This window comes from Arachis stenosperma, chromosome 10 (assembly GCF_014773155.1).
Source record: "Arachis stenosperma cultivar V10309 chromosome 10, arast.V10309.gnm1.PFL2, whole genome shotgun sequence".
Taxonomy (NCBI): domain Eukaryota; kingdom Viridiplantae; phylum Streptophyta; class Magnoliopsida; order Fabales; family Fabaceae; genus Arachis; species Arachis stenosperma.
In genome coordinates, this window is record NC_080386.1 from 128,716,506 (window position 1) to 128,733,339 (window position 16,834).

At 32.7% G+C, this 16,834-nt stretch overlaps 2 protein-coding genes across 6 annotated transcripts; both read right to left on the reverse strand.

Moving 5' to 3' along the window:
* Positions 1–332: 332 nt before the first annotated feature.
* LOC130955778 (G2/mitotic-specific cyclin S13-7-like) lies at positions 333–2,945 on the reverse strand. Its single transcript, XM_057882739.1, has 8 exons — positions 2,752–2,945; positions 2,329–2,467; positions 2,140–2,200; positions 1,787–2,041; positions 1,574–1,699; positions 1,062–1,469; positions 783–961; positions 333–695 (listed from the first exon to the last, which is right to left on the reverse strand). The coding sequence occupies exons 1-8, from the start codon at positions 2,786–2,788 to the stop codon at positions 527–529; spliced, it is 1,374 nt and encodes a 457-aa protein (XP_057738722.1). The 5' UTR covers positions 2,789–2,945; the 3' UTR covers positions 333–526.
* A 1,989-nt stretch (positions 2,946–4,934) lies between these two features.
* LOC130955814 (stomatal closure-related actin-binding protein 2-like) lies at positions 4,935–10,401 on the reverse strand. 5 transcript variants are annotated; one of them, XM_057882787.1, is made up of 13 exons: positions 10,219–10,401; positions 8,734–9,034; positions 8,338–8,466; positions 7,970–8,062; positions 7,643–7,783; positions 7,382–7,450; positions 6,635–6,718; positions 6,356–6,536; positions 6,029–6,142; positions 5,874–5,932; positions 5,601–5,735; positions 5,316–5,465; positions 4,935–5,212 (listed from the first exon to the last, which is right to left on the reverse strand). In XM_057882787.1, the coding sequence occupies exons 2-13, from the start codon at positions 9,016–9,018 to the stop codon at positions 5,180–5,182; spliced, it is 1,473 nt and encodes a 490-aa protein (XP_057738770.1). In that variant the 5' UTR covers positions 9,019–9,034; positions 10,219–10,401; the 3' UTR covers positions 4,935–5,179. The 5 variants fall into 5 exon arrangements, with proteins under 5 accessions (XP_057738770.1, XP_057738771.1, XP_057738772.1 ...); XM_057882788.1 differs by having other exon boundaries at positions 8,734–9,051; XM_057882789.1 differs by having other exon boundaries at positions 8,734–9,086.
* Between the last annotated feature and the right edge of the window lie 6,433 nt (positions 10,402–16,834).

The window sequence follows — 16,834 nt, forward strand, 5'->3', positions numbered from 1 at the left end:
AACTAACAACACGAGACAGAGACAGAAATTTTAGTACTTGTCGTCTTTGAACTAACAAACACGATACTGAATCTCAGTCTCTCAGTCTCTGTCTTAGTACTTCAAACAAACGCGATCTTAGTTTAGTTTAGTTTATTATTTAATTAATAAAATTTGTGTTTTTTGGGGGGTGGGTTTTGCTTTTTTGCCTTGGGTTTGGGGGCTTCGTTAGTTTCCTTTTCTCATTTGGGCCTCGGCCCTCTTTCAGCCAAAACAAAAAAAAAATATGAGAAAGGTGGTTGCATTTGAGAACCGAGAAATGAAGGAAGGAGAGAATGAGAGAAATTTGCAACTCAATTACTCATATACTAATCAACTATTGTTTTCTTGAATCCAAACTCATATGGCTTCTAAAACAAAATATTCAAAAAGAAGAAAAAAAAATATAACAGATGGTTATTGCCCAGGTAACAACAATAACAAATGGTTATTGCCAAATCCCCCCCCTAACACTCTTCTCTTCTTTTTCTGCTGCTTCATTCAATGGTCAATGTGTAGAGCCAGAAGAGACAGAAGAAGCTTCCCGGAGAAGATATTTAGCTGGTGGAAGCACAGCTACAGCACCTTTCTGTGGATCTGAGTATTTTCTGTACAAAACCTTCAACTTCCCATTCCCAACATTCGAGTGAAAACTCACTAGTAGCTTAGCACAATCCCTGTGTAACAACAACAAACAAAACACAGTTAATTAAAGTAACAACAATCATAAACTCCTAAAGACAAATAATATTTTATGTACTTACATAAGTTGTTCTTGTGTGTAACCGGTGTGTAGCTTAAGTGTGTCACTCCAAAGAGGTGTCTTGTTAAGTGTGCATCTAGCTGCAAAAACTGCTGAGGCTGCAACCATTGATGGACAGTACATTAAGGTTGCATAATGCATCATTCCCAACTCAGATAGAAAGTGTGCCATGCTCTCCAGCTGTGGTAGAAGAATAATTATTAGACATTATTATTATTACTATGAAAAAAAAGAAGGAAAAAATGAATTAGGTGGAAGGCATATTGTTTCACACACACACCTGTTCATCCGGAACTGAAGCCTTGATGAAACGAACAAGGAAAACAAATGGAGTAGGCACAGTCAAAGTCCATTCCAGCTTGTCCAATATGACTTTCTCCATGACAAGAATCTGTTCATTTGTGTAAGCTCTATCTGAGAGGCACACAAAGTCATTCACCTCCGGGGGCCAGATTTCTTCATACTTGGATGCCATGAGCATGGCACTGATCCCAACCAATTGGAGTTCCTTTCTTGGCACAGTCTTCACTGCTAAGAATCTATCAATGATGTTGATGGTCAGATAAAGTGTCTCAGTAGAGAGGTCAAACTTGGTGTGCACATCTGTGAGCCAATCAACCAGTATGGCTCTCATCTTTTCATTGATCTCTGGCTGTGAGTTCATGTAATCATGTGGACGGCTCTCATTCTTCATCATCAATCACCAAACATGCATTATTAAACAATATTAGAATCCTATAAATCCTACAATATAAAAATCAAGTGAATATAGTAATCCAATCATGTTAGTACCTCAACTAGCTTATAGAACTTGTAGATGTCTTCAATGTATTCAACAGCAGCAAGCTCATCATTGACATCAGCTGCATCAATGTCAACAATCTGCTCCTTTGGTTTCTTAGCAAGATCACATGCTGCCTGTAATAATAATAAACAGAACTTTTAAATAAACAAAAACTTGATTCAGAAATTCAGATTCGTTTTGTTTTCTTTCCCACAATATACCTTGCTTCTGGCTGTGAGGACTGAAGTGAGAGTGTGTGATTTCTTCTTGGAGTTGCCATCTGCTTCCTTTTTATTCTTGTTCACAGGCTTGTCCTTTGGTGTCTCCTTTTCAGAGCTTATATCAATGACTTCCACTACTGCAGGCTTTGGTTTTGTAGTCACATTCTTGTTAGCAGCAGGCTTTGGTGCAACCCTCTTTGTAGCAACTGCAACTCCGTGAGGAGCAGGTCCACCCACATTAGCACATATCTGTTTCTGCATAACACAAAAAACATTAAATCAATCATTCTATCAACCATTGAAAACTAAACAACATTCAACCCATAGTGTGTAAAAGAGAAAGTTGCTTTTACCTTGTTGTTTTCAGCAGCTGCTTCTTTTTGCGCATTGGCAAGAAGTTGTGCACAGAAACTCCTAAAAGAATCACACAAAAAAAAAAATCACAAATAAGCATAGAAAACAAAAAAAGATAATCATGCTTTATAAGTAAGAGAAGAACAAAACAAGTCTTGATTTTTTTTTCAAATTCTCTGTGCACCTACCTTGTGATGGGGCGATTGGGCTTAACCTCTACACCTTTAACAGTGACCAAATTTCCGATCTCTCCGAGGGCTTTACGGTTTCCGGCACCATTCTTCTTCTGCTCCTGTTGCTGCTTCCCTCCTCTTACGATTGCATCACCTACCAAATTCATCCACCTTATCAACCAAAGTTTCAATCTAACCAAAGGAGTAAAACGGGAAAAAGACAAAAAAAAGGTCCTTTTGTTTGTGCATCCTTTAAAAAACAAATAACATTTGCAGATCCCAAAAATTTCGGATTCAATAAAAGCAGAACAAGATTTGAAAAAACGAAGGAACAGAAAGAAACACGCGGAGGAACAATCGACGAATAGAATCTTCCACACATAACTTAAAGGTACGTGATTTCAAAGAAGGAATGAAAGATCACACAGATACGCATACCTCTTGCTTGTTGAGGAACGATGGGTCTTGAAGCCATTTGGAATACACTTTTCTTTTGTCTTGGAACTGAAATGAATGTTTCTGAGAAGAAAATCAAAATCGAAGAAGAGAACGCATACACCGTTGTTGTTTCTGTGTTTTGCTTAGAAAACCAGTGCGCTCTCTCTCTCTTTCTCTCTCTCTCTCTCACTCTCTCTCTCTGAAAAATGGATGAGACGAGTAAGGCAGTGAAAAAACCCTTCTCTTATGAAGCTGCACGAAGCGCCGATTCCCGCTACAACGGTCGATTTTTTTTCGTGGCTCTTTACCGTTGGATCTCTTAAGATTGATCGGACGGTAGGAGCGTTGCTTTGGAGAATTGTAGCCGTTGGGTTTTCAAAAACAAAGGCATGTATATACGCTAAAATAATACTGGTAGTATCAGGGAAAAAAGTATATACTTTTTCAATGAAAATTAGGAAGGAAAAAGAAAAGTATTAAGAAGGATATATATAAATAATAAATCCATAATTTTTTATTTATCTTTAAAAAAAAATACATGTGACTCCAAAAGGGAAAACGATTTTTGCACTGGTGTATCTCCTGAATTAAAGGTTTTGTTAAGAAATTTAATTTTGATAACTATTTCTTTTGCTTGCCTTATTACATTGGAGATACGCTGTCTCACTTGTGACTTGCCTAATAAATCAGACAATGTAAAACCCTAAGCAGCAGCCATGTATTTATTCTGTCTCTTTCGGCCTTTAGAAGTCCATGACCAAAAAATTATCAGAAGAAAATAATACACATACATTAATAAAAAAAATGACTATGTTATATATATAACAACAACAATAAAGCTTTATCCCAGTAAATGGAGTCAGCTATATGAATCAAACGATATCATTGTGTTCTGTCATGTATTATGTTTACAGAAATATTATTTACATGTAAATTTCGTTTGACCACCTCATAAAACACACACACACACACACACATTATGTTTACAGAAATATTATTTACATGTAAATTTCGTTTGACCACCTCATAAAACACACACACACACACACACACACACACACACACACACACACACACACACACACACACACACACACACACACACACACACACACACACACACACACACACACACACACACACACACACACACACACACACACACACACACACACACACACACACACACACACACACACACACACACACACACACACACACACACACACACACACACACACACACACACACACACACACACACACACACACACACACACACACACACACACACACACACACACACACACACACACACACACACACACACACACACACACACACACACACACACACACACACACACACACACACACACACAAACCAGCTATCAAAATTTTAGTTACAAATAGTATTTTTGAATAAAAAATTATTATCCTTCTCTTCTTTTTTTAATTACTTTTCTACCTATTTCATTTTTTTTTTATCTTTCTTCCATCTAATATCACAACTTTACTCAAGTTTTAAATGTTCTTGATATTTTTAGTTTCGAATGTTTCTACTATCTCACATTCATTTCTTTTCAACTTTTCACTAATTTTTAAATTATTTTGCTAAACTAATATTGATTCCTATAGTTTTTCTTTTTATTTAGACATTATAACGTGATTTAAATTCGTTATCATTTGGTCTCCCAATTAGAGTATTTTTTGAAACCATAAAAAAATAAAATAAAAATGGCCTATATAATTAAAAAATTTGCTATATCATTTCAATTGCTTAACTTAAATTATTGGTCATATTGGCCTGCAGAGGATCCCATGCCTTATTCTTCAAAGCTCTCATTTCGATAGGGTCAAAATGTAAACGATGCCAATGTGCTTTTGATTTCTGTTATTTTGTTCCACACAATGCTTGATGTGGTGTCTCATCACTCATGAAATTTTATATATCGATCTTTGAACAAGATTCGTTATAGTTATCAATCCCATATTCTATTATTCGCATAGTCATGTGGTGTTTTTTTTCCCCTTACCAATGTTAGTCTCAATTCCACGTCCATTATTTGAACAGGGTTAAAAAAATAATAAAAAATAATAAAAAAATAAACTGGTACATGAAACGTTGGCACATACATGATTGAGGTGCGCTGAACATTACAACTGAACTAGAAGGAATAAGCAATTAGCCACAATGAACAAATGAACTAATAGAAAGAGTTGAGTTTGTTACAACATGATTAGGCAAACAAAAAAAACATGCCTAAAACAATGCAACCCCAATTAGTGGAAAAAAGAAAAAAAGAAAACCCCATTACAAAGCTGAAATCATATCTTTCACCAACAAAACAAAGCACACATGTATACTCACACCAAGAATATGATAATACTCACTTTGCTGAAAACTCTTCAAGTCAGTTAAACTTACTCCTACACTAGATCATCTGGACCAGCAAGCACAACCTGTTAAAAGAAATTTCATTCAATTTGTATGCAAGTCCACAAATGATGACAATAATGCAAACATATGAATCAATAGATAACCAGTAAGAGAAAAGATGCATACATTGCAATCAAGAGCATGTTTCCTAGCAACCATAATGGCTGCATTTCTGTCTCTCTCCGACTCGAAGGTTAACACAAATGAGAGCCCCTTTCTCGCTTGCCAAAAAAGTGTCTTTGCTGCATTACTGGCATCACCTCTAACTCCGCATAGCTTTAGGTAAATAATATGTTGGTTTAACATATAAACCAGATAAGGAGCTTAGAAGATGATGAATCTAAAACTATAGAGAGTAAAAAGATGGAACAATATGTGATACAAGAAAAATGGCCAATGCTAGAATAGTACCTGCATTGATGGAGAGTAAATCTCTCTAGCTTTTGTAATCCAACCTCTACATAGCTTTATCCGCATTCTCCCCACACCGAATGAATGAGTAGAATGTGATGAATGATCTTTTCCGTTCATCTGAGAAATAACTACCTGGATAATACAAAGAAAGATGTTATGTTGATAAAGACAAGTTTGAGCAGAAAACAGTTTTCAGTTTATAGCTTTAGTAATCTTTTCTGCTAGGAAGAGTTAAAATTACTGAATGTGAAAAGAGCAAAGATAACATACATTAAAATCGGTATTAGATTTTCGTAGAAGTGTATCCACATGGCTTCCAAGTCCTGAAACTGGTACACACAACATATGTCCATGTTAGCCTTTCTTTTCCAGATTTAGATGTATCCTGAAACCAAGAACAAAAGATAAGGCAATAACAAACCAACCTGTTTGAATGGGATTAGTTGATAGTGTGAGTTTCTTGCCATTTGAGACAACATCAACTTGTAAGATTCTCCCAACATCAGAGGGGTCTGGAGCATATATTGATCTGTTTGCACCTGACAAATAAAGAGGAAGATACGAAATTCAAATAAGATAGATATACAATATTAAACATGAATGTTACAAATATAAATAGTAATTCACCACCATAATGGGAGTTTGGCACTAATATCATGAAAGCATCATTGCATATTTTACTTCATCTGTACAAATATTACAACCTCTGAATCTTGAGACATGCTTGAAAATCAATTAAGGATGTGAGATACCTGAAATAACCTCCCTCCAGCTACCTTCGGATGACAAGCGATACCATTGAAATGAACATTTTGAAATTTGTGGTACTTCATCTGAGCAAGGCTGAACTCGCAAGTATGAGCCCAGAACTTCAGAACCACCTAACTTATATAACTGATATTTGTTCTCCTCACTCATCTTGGTCATTGTTAGCTGGAGTGGAAGAAATTAAGTTATTGCAAGAAAGGGAAGTGAGACTTAGGTTAATGGAAACAGTTAATTAAGCAAGTAAAAAATATATATTTACGAACCTCCTTCTGAAGCTTAATTGAAAATATAGATTTTTCTCGAATTTGATCCCTTAGAGCACGGAGTTCATATTCCATGGCCATCACCTGAAATCATCACAAAGTTAGTGTAAATTGAGTTTCATTCTCTCCACTTGAAACAATATTCAAATAGTGATAGACTGTAGTTTATTGGAGTTTAAAACCATAGCATAAGATTGTAAGAAGATTCATAGCCTATTAGTCTTAAATTTGATGTCCGATACAATTAGTTGCACTGTATCCAAAATGACTTGTAGATTTGGAAATTATGATAGACATAAGATACACGTCTGACACCATAGTAATATATCACTACACACAAGATATAACTTTAAAATGTAATAAATAATCAGATATGTTTTAGTCTATTTTACACAAAGCAAACAAAACTTCAGCATTTAAAAACATTTCTATGCATTTCAAGACATGTTGGCAACTTCGCGTGATATCAAATGTTTCAAAAATCAATTATAAAATTTTCAGTTGTGTACAGTTTGCAGCAAGAAAGGGGAAAAGGGGAGGGTGGGGGAGAATAGGTGGTTGCCAAACAGGACATATGTATGCGAATTAATACCCAGGTCAATGATATAATGCAGAGAGAAAATTATTTGTCAAGATATATAATTAATTGTTATTGCCATAGAATGGAGTATAATGAAATTAAGCAAAATAAAATATATAATAAAAAACTATCCACCCAAACAGTTGAGGAAGCAAAAGCAAATTAACCTTGAATGGCTGATGCAACAACTTGATTCTTCTAGCCTCTTGAACTTCTTCTACTAGTCCATCCACATCCTGGGAGTGAAGAAGAAAAGATAGTGTATATTTTCCATGCTCAAATATCAACGAGGAAACAATATTAACATGTATAATTGAATCTAAGATCTTCTATGGATAATAATACCTAGGCAGAATATTAACATGTATAATTGCATGCTCAAATAGCATCTTTTTCTCTCCTAATGGGGGAAACAAAGAATGTCTAACCTTTGGTTTAGAAGCTTGGGAAACTTTTTCTTGTTCCTCAAGGGCCTCCCCAATTCTCAGCACCACTGCCCTAGCACTCTCAATTTCAGCGCAAGCAAAAGACTTCTCTTGATTAACCAACTTTTTAGCATCTTCAGAAGCCTGTAGAACAAAGATGGATTCAGATTTTGAAAAAGAGTCAACATATTTTAATGGAAGAACGAGAAAGTTTTCACTTTCAAAATCCTTCAGAAAGAAAGAGTTCCAGTAAATCATAACCATAAGCTTGGATGGAGATTCTATAGATCTATAACCATATAAGAGAAGTGGTTAGATGCCAAAGCCGACCTGTTTGAGAAAGTTTGCAAGCTTCTTCACTTCAAACTTTTCTTGAATCAATTCTCCTTCATTTTGAGTTAATTTAACAGCCAAAGCTTCCACCTGTAGATTGTTAAGTAGGAGTACTAAGTATTAGTAGCATTCATTGAACAAGAAGAAATAAAGGGTTTTCTCATACACGCTGAAATAGTTCCAAAGAATATGTTACAAAATGGGAGGGAAGAATGGAGGTATGGTCCACAATAATAACCCAAAAAAAACTTTAAGAATCTGGAAGGCTCAAGTTCATGGATCCATCAGCAGATGATGAAATGTCATGTCAATATTTGAAGATTGCACACCTAAACCATAGAATAGTATGTTATCAAAAAACGAACCATTGCGATAGCTTTCTCCACATCCTCTTTATTTATTCCTGCAAAACGGCCTCTTAAAGATTCTAATGCATCTCTTAGCTTCTTCAAAAGAACATGTCCTTCCAGAGATGCCACCTCTCTTAGCTTTGCCTAAATTCCATGAAAAAGCCATGATCAAGTTGACAAAATATGGACGAAAGTGCATAAGATGAATGAACTATTCAAATTTGAATTGAAGTTGGTAGCTATGTTCATATCAACAAATGCAACCTCAACTCCTAAAACTGGTGCATTCCTTTTTTTGTCCGGTTATTTGTATTTGATCAAATAGATGCATGTTGGGAATAAAAGTTTTTTATACTAAGGAAAGTAAATGAGATATATAGTATAGGCCACAAGCAAGTGAAAAAGATGAACCTCATTAGACAACTTAGCAGCTGCAGCCAAGTTCTTGTCAAATTTACTCGCAAGGTCACGAACTGAGATACGCTTGTGTTGGTCATACAAATTGGAAGCTTCTTCATCAATGACATCTTTCAAGGAAGGTCCCTGGTTACCCTGAACTGGTTCTTCCACAACTTGATTATCAGCTCCCAGTTTATACTTTGGAAAACCGTTAGAAATAAAGCTCACGTCGGCAGAAACCGGTGGTACTGCTTCCATCGGCATCTTGATTTCAACTTCAGGACTAATCTTGGTCATGGTGAAAATGCCTGATCTGGTAACAGAATAGTTCTGAAATAGTATGAGAACTTCTGTTCAGAGTATCTCTGTAATTAGTCAAAAGCAAAACTAAGTTCAAGTAAGACTCCATTTCTTCCTATGACCTTATGCATAGTTATTCAATTAAAGATGCATCAAACACATTCGACCTGGTGCCAAGTGTACTTAACAACAACTTGGAAAAACACTTCAAATTCACCTCCACGCAACTAGCTTCGATCGAACCACAATCAAAGCCTAAGCAACAAGAGTTCATCAAGTTTTGTTGGCGATTCGGCCATCAAGTAGGATTATCATTGTAAATGCAACCATCCAAGATCTTTATATTATCAACCTTTAAGGAATAGCACTAGCAGTAGCAGAAGGTGGATAAAATCTTGAAGTCTTTTTATCAACCAAAGATTAGAGTTGGAATCTTGTTAGAAGAAAATAATGTGATGGTGGGTAGGAGTAGTAGTAATATTGAAAAACACTCAAAGGGAAAGTTGGAACAACACAGACCAATTACAATGTGGTTGATTTCTAAATTCATTTCTTTCCTACTTTTAGGGATCACAAGCTTAGTCACCATTTTCAACTAACATACACAGTACCAAACCACATTATCAAATCAATTGTGAAGTTAATTCAGCTATTTGCAATAAATGAAAAGAAAAAATGTAAATCAGATGAAGTAACTGAGGGAATGGTTTCTCCTGCCAAACAAACACACAAACGAACTCATGAAACCACAAAGATCTACAAACAAAAAGAAGAGAAAACATTTTGAAGACAACGACAGATGTTCACAGCTAATAGTATTAAATAAGTTCTTTTTTATAAAAAAAATATATTTATATATGAAAAGAAAAAGATAATTTGAGATCCAGCAAGAAGAGGATCATCTATTGACCATGGTACTGAAAACCATTAATTACCAACTTCAAAATTCAGAACCACATTCCTGAATATCATTATATTAACCTACATTCCAAACTGTATCCCATGCCTAAAAGAAAAAATAAATAAATAATTCAAAGAATCCAAAAGAATTCTTACTTAGAAGCAGTAGTAGTAGTACTTCAGAGAGATAAAGCAGCTGCAAATTCCATTGCATGCAGCCAATGCAAATAAAAAGTAGGAAAAAAAAACCTCCAAGATGCAAAAGAATATGGTAATGAAAGTGAGAAGAGAACTCACATAAGAATCTAGGAGGCAGCAGCAAAGTCGAAAATGGATTAAGTTACAAAAACATAGAGTCAGAAAGAGGTGAAGGAGCTGGCTCTGTGCAAAAAGAGAAAGACAGGATTGAAGAATGAGGATTGAAGAAGAAGAAGAATCTAAAGGATGTGCATTGCGTTGCTTTTGGAAAAGGTGAAAAGAAGAAAAAAAAATGAAGAGAAGAGAAAAAGGAGAAAAGCTTGTGCTTGTGCTTGTGCTTATGCACCTGACTCATTTGTCTCCCCTCTCAACGACTTCAAAATCAATCTCTTTTTTTTTTTTTTTCATTCGCTCCATCATTCTTAACCTTTTACCTGTTACCGCCCTTTTTAGTGGGCGCTACCGTGAATTGCTCCCACGCGCCGTCCCCACCTCCTCCGCGTGTGGGAGGCACACTTGTATAAGAAAGATTCTTATGCAATTTTAAGAGCATAATAAGGAGTATTTGACTGGTATTTATCAGTTTAGATAAATAATTTAATTAAATTTTTTAAAAAAATAATTTAAATAATAAATAATTATATTAAAAATAATTTATAAATAAATTATTTTATATTTGAGTTTTTAGTTCTAAAAGTACTTATTTTATAAAAATATAATAAAAAATAGTAATATTATAAGAGAAGTTATTTTTTTTAATTTCTCTGTAATTTCCTAAATATTTTTTTAGAAAACTACAATTTAATTTTAAAAATTACATCAGACATTAATATTACTATTTTTTATAAGTCAAAAACTCAAAAATTATTTTTAAAATTTTTCAAAACATACCTTAAAAAATGAATGCCAAAAAAAAATTATCATTATAGTGTAATTAAACTATTCTTTTTTTAAAAAAATTATATAAAAAATATATTATCTCTCACATATTTGTATCGTTATATATATTATATATTTTTTTATATTTTATATTTAAATATATATTTTATACGAATATTTAATTTAATAACTAACATTATTTTATGTATACATAATTTAATAATTACTAATAAAACTTATATAGTATGAGCAAACAATAAAATAAACTAAATCGTTATATCGAAACTCAATAAAAAAATAGTAGTGTGAGTGATAAAACATCTTGAAAATTAAAATAAAAACTAAAAGTGTTTATTAATAAGAACAAAAAAATCTGTTAAAATAAAATAATATATTAATTATGATTATTAAATTTATAATTTTTATTATACATAAATTTTGTTACATCAATTTAAAAATTAAAATATTGATTTATTATATTTTACTATGTTTTTCACTTTTAAAAAAATTTCATCCAATAAGAATCAGCCTAATCAGGATCAGGTAACTCAATTTCTAATTGAGCGAAGGAGCGTGCACACTCGCGCGTGCGGGTAGGCAATCATCCCAGTTACCCAGCTGTTTTCTTTATTTATTTATTATTTATTATTTATTATTTATTAGGTTCATTTTACTGCAGAGACTGGTGTGTTTGGCGGGTTGTCGTTCTTTTGACTCTCGTTTTTCCCACCATACCCCAACGCTTTTCCAATATTTACCTAAATGACACCAAATGGAACAGCATCCATTGTTTATTGTTGATACTATACTATAGTATACTACAAACAAATAATCTCGTATTTATATCATGCATGTCTATACGTATGTCCAATCAGTACAGTAGCTTGGATTTTAGGACAGAAACAATATGATAGGGACAGGGACAAAATGTTGGTTTTTCTAGTTAGGCCAAACATAATAATGGATGGGCACAAACAAAAATTATAATATAAAAACAAAAAAGGTTAGCTAAGCATAAAACTAATAAGGTAGATTAAGACTTTATCATCCTTATACAAATATTCTCTTTCGAGAATTCAATCAGAGATAGGAGAAAATAAAACTTTTCATGCATATATATGATTGTTATAAAATAAATGTAAAAAAGGAGTTTTCATGTGCCTTTATGGTAATATTAAGCCACTTCTATTATTTTCTAATTTAATAATTACCGTAAAAAAATTAACAACTGTTTTTTTATAATAAAAAAATAATTGAAAGTCTTGATTCATCTTTTTAATTATTCTTTTAATTTTTAAAGAAAAATGGTTTAAAGTTTTTTATCTTTTTAATGTTTAAAAAAATATTTTTATTAAATTTTACAAATTTAAATATTAAAAGACAATTAGGAGAATGAATTAAAAAAAAAATATTTCAATTTCCATATGACACAACTATGTTTGTAATGAATTTACTTTTTTCCAATTTTTTACATAACCATATTACTTGAAAAAGATGCACTAAAAGAATATAATATGATTAAATTTATACAGAATTCCGTCATGTGTCATTGATTGTATCTCACGTGGTATAAAAGAAGTATATATTTAATTCACTTTAAATAAAGGAAGAAAAAAATGGTAAACGTCCAATTTAGTAAAAAAATTGAGAGATATTTTGGTAAATTTATGTGATTGTATTTTTAATTTTGAAAAGTAAAGGATAGGGCTGTCAATGGGTAGGACCTACTTTAATTTTACTTGTTGGAAATTTTATTAAAATTTTACTCTATTTTATCTACGGGTTGAGAATCTTTCAATCCTAATTCTATCCGCATCCTAAAGTTCTAAACTCTATCCTACTTATAGAAATATCAAATTTTTTCAAAGCAAATATAAAATTCAATCATTCCAAATTTCATACATATTAATAAAATAAAAAATTAAATTAAAATTAAAAATAATAAAATCTTAAAGAAATTCATGTGTTTGCTCACTTATTGTACATCATTATATGAAAAAGGTTGTGGGAATGATCCTCTCAATTGTTAAAAAAAATTGAAGGAGTAAAGTGTGATCTCTAACCCTTCATTGGTTTCTCTCTCATATTTTTTTCTTGGTCCCACTTATAAAATTAATAGTGAGCGATCATACTTTACTCCCTCAATTGTTAAAAAAAATTTGAAAAAATCTATTCCCGAAGGTTGTGGGTTCAACTTTCACCTCCTTCACTATATACCTAATTTTTATAAAATATGTGTTATATATAGGATACGAGTAGGATAAAATAAGGTATAACCTAAATCCATACTCTACCCAACCCGCAAGCATACCCGAATCGATCTCTATCCTACCCGCAACGGATCGGATAGCCTATTCTATTAGAACGGATTAGGCCGGATTAAATACTCGCAGATAAAATATATATTGTCAACCCTAATTAAGAATGTTTTGAAAGTATATATGAAGATTTTTTTTAAAAGCCATTTTATATTTTAAAGTTAAAAAGACTAATACAATATTATATATTCTTACTATTTATTATACGTACATCTATCAAGATTATTTTAAATGTTAAAAATAATTTTTTGAAAATCACTTTTAATTTTATTTACTGGTATAATTTTTGAAAACTCATCTTTGAAAAACTAATTTTAATAAATTACTTTAAAAAAAATAAAAGTTTTACCAAATGAAATAGAAATGGATAACACACATAATATCCTAGTGTGGGGTGAAACTCTACTATTGGCATTCATATTCATAGAAATAAATCAAATAATTAAAAGCAACCATGTGACATGAATGAACTAGCTGTTTTATTGGTAAGATCACTATCAAGTTTGAGCCTATAACACTTTTAGTTGATCAGTCAATTCTTCACTATATTCCCTTAAATTTTGGGTTTAGAAGTTAGAATCGCTTCTTTAAATATATAATATATGATATGATATCATAAGTGGAAAGTTTCCTTTATCTGTGACTAATTTTGATAGTGAAAGAGCACCAACTGTAGTTGTAGGCATGGATGTAAAGATAAATGCAATAACCCAACTAATTATACTTATGACAACAAGGGATCATGCGTATTATTAATAATATAATTATTCCAGAATAAATATATATATATATAAATTAGAATATATATATATATATTAGAATATATAAATTAGAATATAAATTAGAATTAGAATATATATAAATTAGAATTTATATATATATATAATCGATATTATTATTATAATAAAAAATAAATTTGTCTCTTTTTAAGTAAATTATTATACATAAGGTACATACATGATTTTACAATTTAGACATAACCACAATTTAGTAGACATTTGTGTAATAAATCACTATCTTCTATCACAATTTAGTAAGAATTTTGGACACTATTAAATCGATATATTTTATCACAATTTACAAAAAAAAAATACTTATTAAATTGTGGTAGAGAGTATTAATTTACGTTCAAATTGAAAAATACCTGCAATAATTAATTTGCCTACAAAATTTTTGAAAAAAAAAAATAGTTTAGGACAATCTAATAATAAAAAATCAATTACATTTATAAAATCAATATATTTGTACACAATTTGTACTCGCACATAAATTATTTTATAAATTTGTTAAAAGATTTAAAACGTCTATAGATAAGAATTAATAAGAAACAAAATAAATTGTTACTTTAAAAAAATCTTAATTAAGATCAATATTTAATTAATAATAGTAATAATAATCAAATTCACATATCTAAGTCATAATCAAGTAAAAATTATCCTAAAGATTATGAAACTTATTAGAAATAAGAGAGTTATTTGAAAAGTGTATTATTTAATATGTAAAAAAAATATAATATATAAGAGCATATGTAGGTGCTAGAAGAATCAAAGTAATAAAAGCATACAATTATATAATTAATATAAATATATTCTATATAAATATAAATGATACTAATTGATCTAAATTGATTCTAATTATTTTCTAACATCCACTCTCAAACCCAATAAGAGCTAAAGATACCATCTTGAGTTTGGATACTAGAGTCCAAAAACGAGTAAGATGATGAGCTTTCGTGAAGATATCAGCAGTCTGATCCGGAGTCTCAACAGCGACGAGGTGAACAACATTAATAAGGAGACGTTGCTGGACAAAGTGATAATCAATGTCAATGTGTTTGGTGCGTTTATGAAACACATCATTATGTGCAATCTGAATAGCACTGCGATTGTCACAAAAAACATCGGTTGGGGATGACTAAGGAGCACCCAAATCTGCAAGAAGCCAATAAATCGAGACAACCTCAGCAATGGTGTTAGCGAGAGCATAGTATTCAGCTTCTGTGCTTGATCGAGCAGTGAATATTTGCTTCTTAGCTCGCCAAGAAATTAGAGTGTCGCCAAGAAATAAACAATAACCAGTAGTAGAACGATGATCAGTGGGATCACCAGCCCAATCAACATCTGAGTACGCCTAAAAGGATAAAGATGAATGGGAAGAAAAATAAAGATCATGAAATAGGGTGCCTTTGATGTAGCAAAGAATGCGAAAAATTGCCGCATAGTGAGTAGTACGAGGAGCTGACAAGAACTGGCTAAGAACATGAACTGGATAGGCGATGTCTGGTCAGGTGACAGTCAAGTAGACGAGATCTCCAACTAACTGTCGATAAAGAGTAGGATTATCCAAAACAGTGTCATCCATAGGGGTAAATCGAACATTAGGCTCAAGGGGAGTAGACTGAGTGCGACTATCTATAATCCCGACACGAGCAAAAAGATTTGAAGCATACTTAGCTTGAGAGAGATAGATACCATCATCTGTGGATATGACCTCGAGACCAAGAAAATAACTGAGAGAACCAAGATCTTTTATCTCAAAAGTATGGTGAAGGGATGCTTTGAGATCAGAGATACCATCAACATCATCTCCAGTAATGATCATGTCATCAACATACAAAAGCAGAAGAACAACTTCACATTCAATTTTATGAATAAAGAGAGCATTCTCATGAGGACTGCAAGTGAAACCGAGATTGCATATAGTGGTGTTGAACTTGTCAAACTATTCACGAGTAACTTGCTTAAGACCATAAAGTGCCTTGCGAAGGAGATAGACTTTGTTAGAAGGACAAGGATAACCCGGAGGTGGTTTCTTATAGACCTTCTTTTTCAAATTTCCATTAAGAAATGCATTATTCACGTCCATCTGACTGAGAGACCATTTTTTTCACCGCAGCAATGGTAAGAAGAGCTCGAACATATGTGAGACGAGCAACAGGAGCAAAAGTCTCTTCATAGTCAATGCCATACTCTTGCATACAACCTTGAGCAACCAATCGTGCCTTATAACGGTCAATAGAACCATCAGAGCGAGTCTTGATCTTGTATACCCATTTACTACCCATAACTTCTTGATCAAAAGGAGGATCAACTAAATCCCAAGTGTGTGCTTTTTCAAGTGCTTGGATTTCTTCCTGCATTACTTGCTGCCAATTTGGATTTGTGGAGGCTTCTCTGAATGACTTAGGTTCATGTTGATGAAGAATAGTATAAAAATAATGATAATCAACAAGATAAGGAGGTGGATTTATTACCCTAGAAGAACGAGTGGAAGGAGGAGGCATGACGGCAGGAGCAGGATCATCGTCTGGTCTGGAATTATTGGGAGATAGAAATGGCGGAAGAGTAGGAGGCTATAGAGGTTAACTCGAGATACAACCCGTAGAATCATCACTAGGAAAAAGATTAACATTGGGGTTAGTGAAAAAGGATTACTAAATAGGAGGAATAGACTCAAAGGAGGAGAACTGAGAAAACATGTGATGCTCCCAGAAGATAACATGACGAGATATACGAATA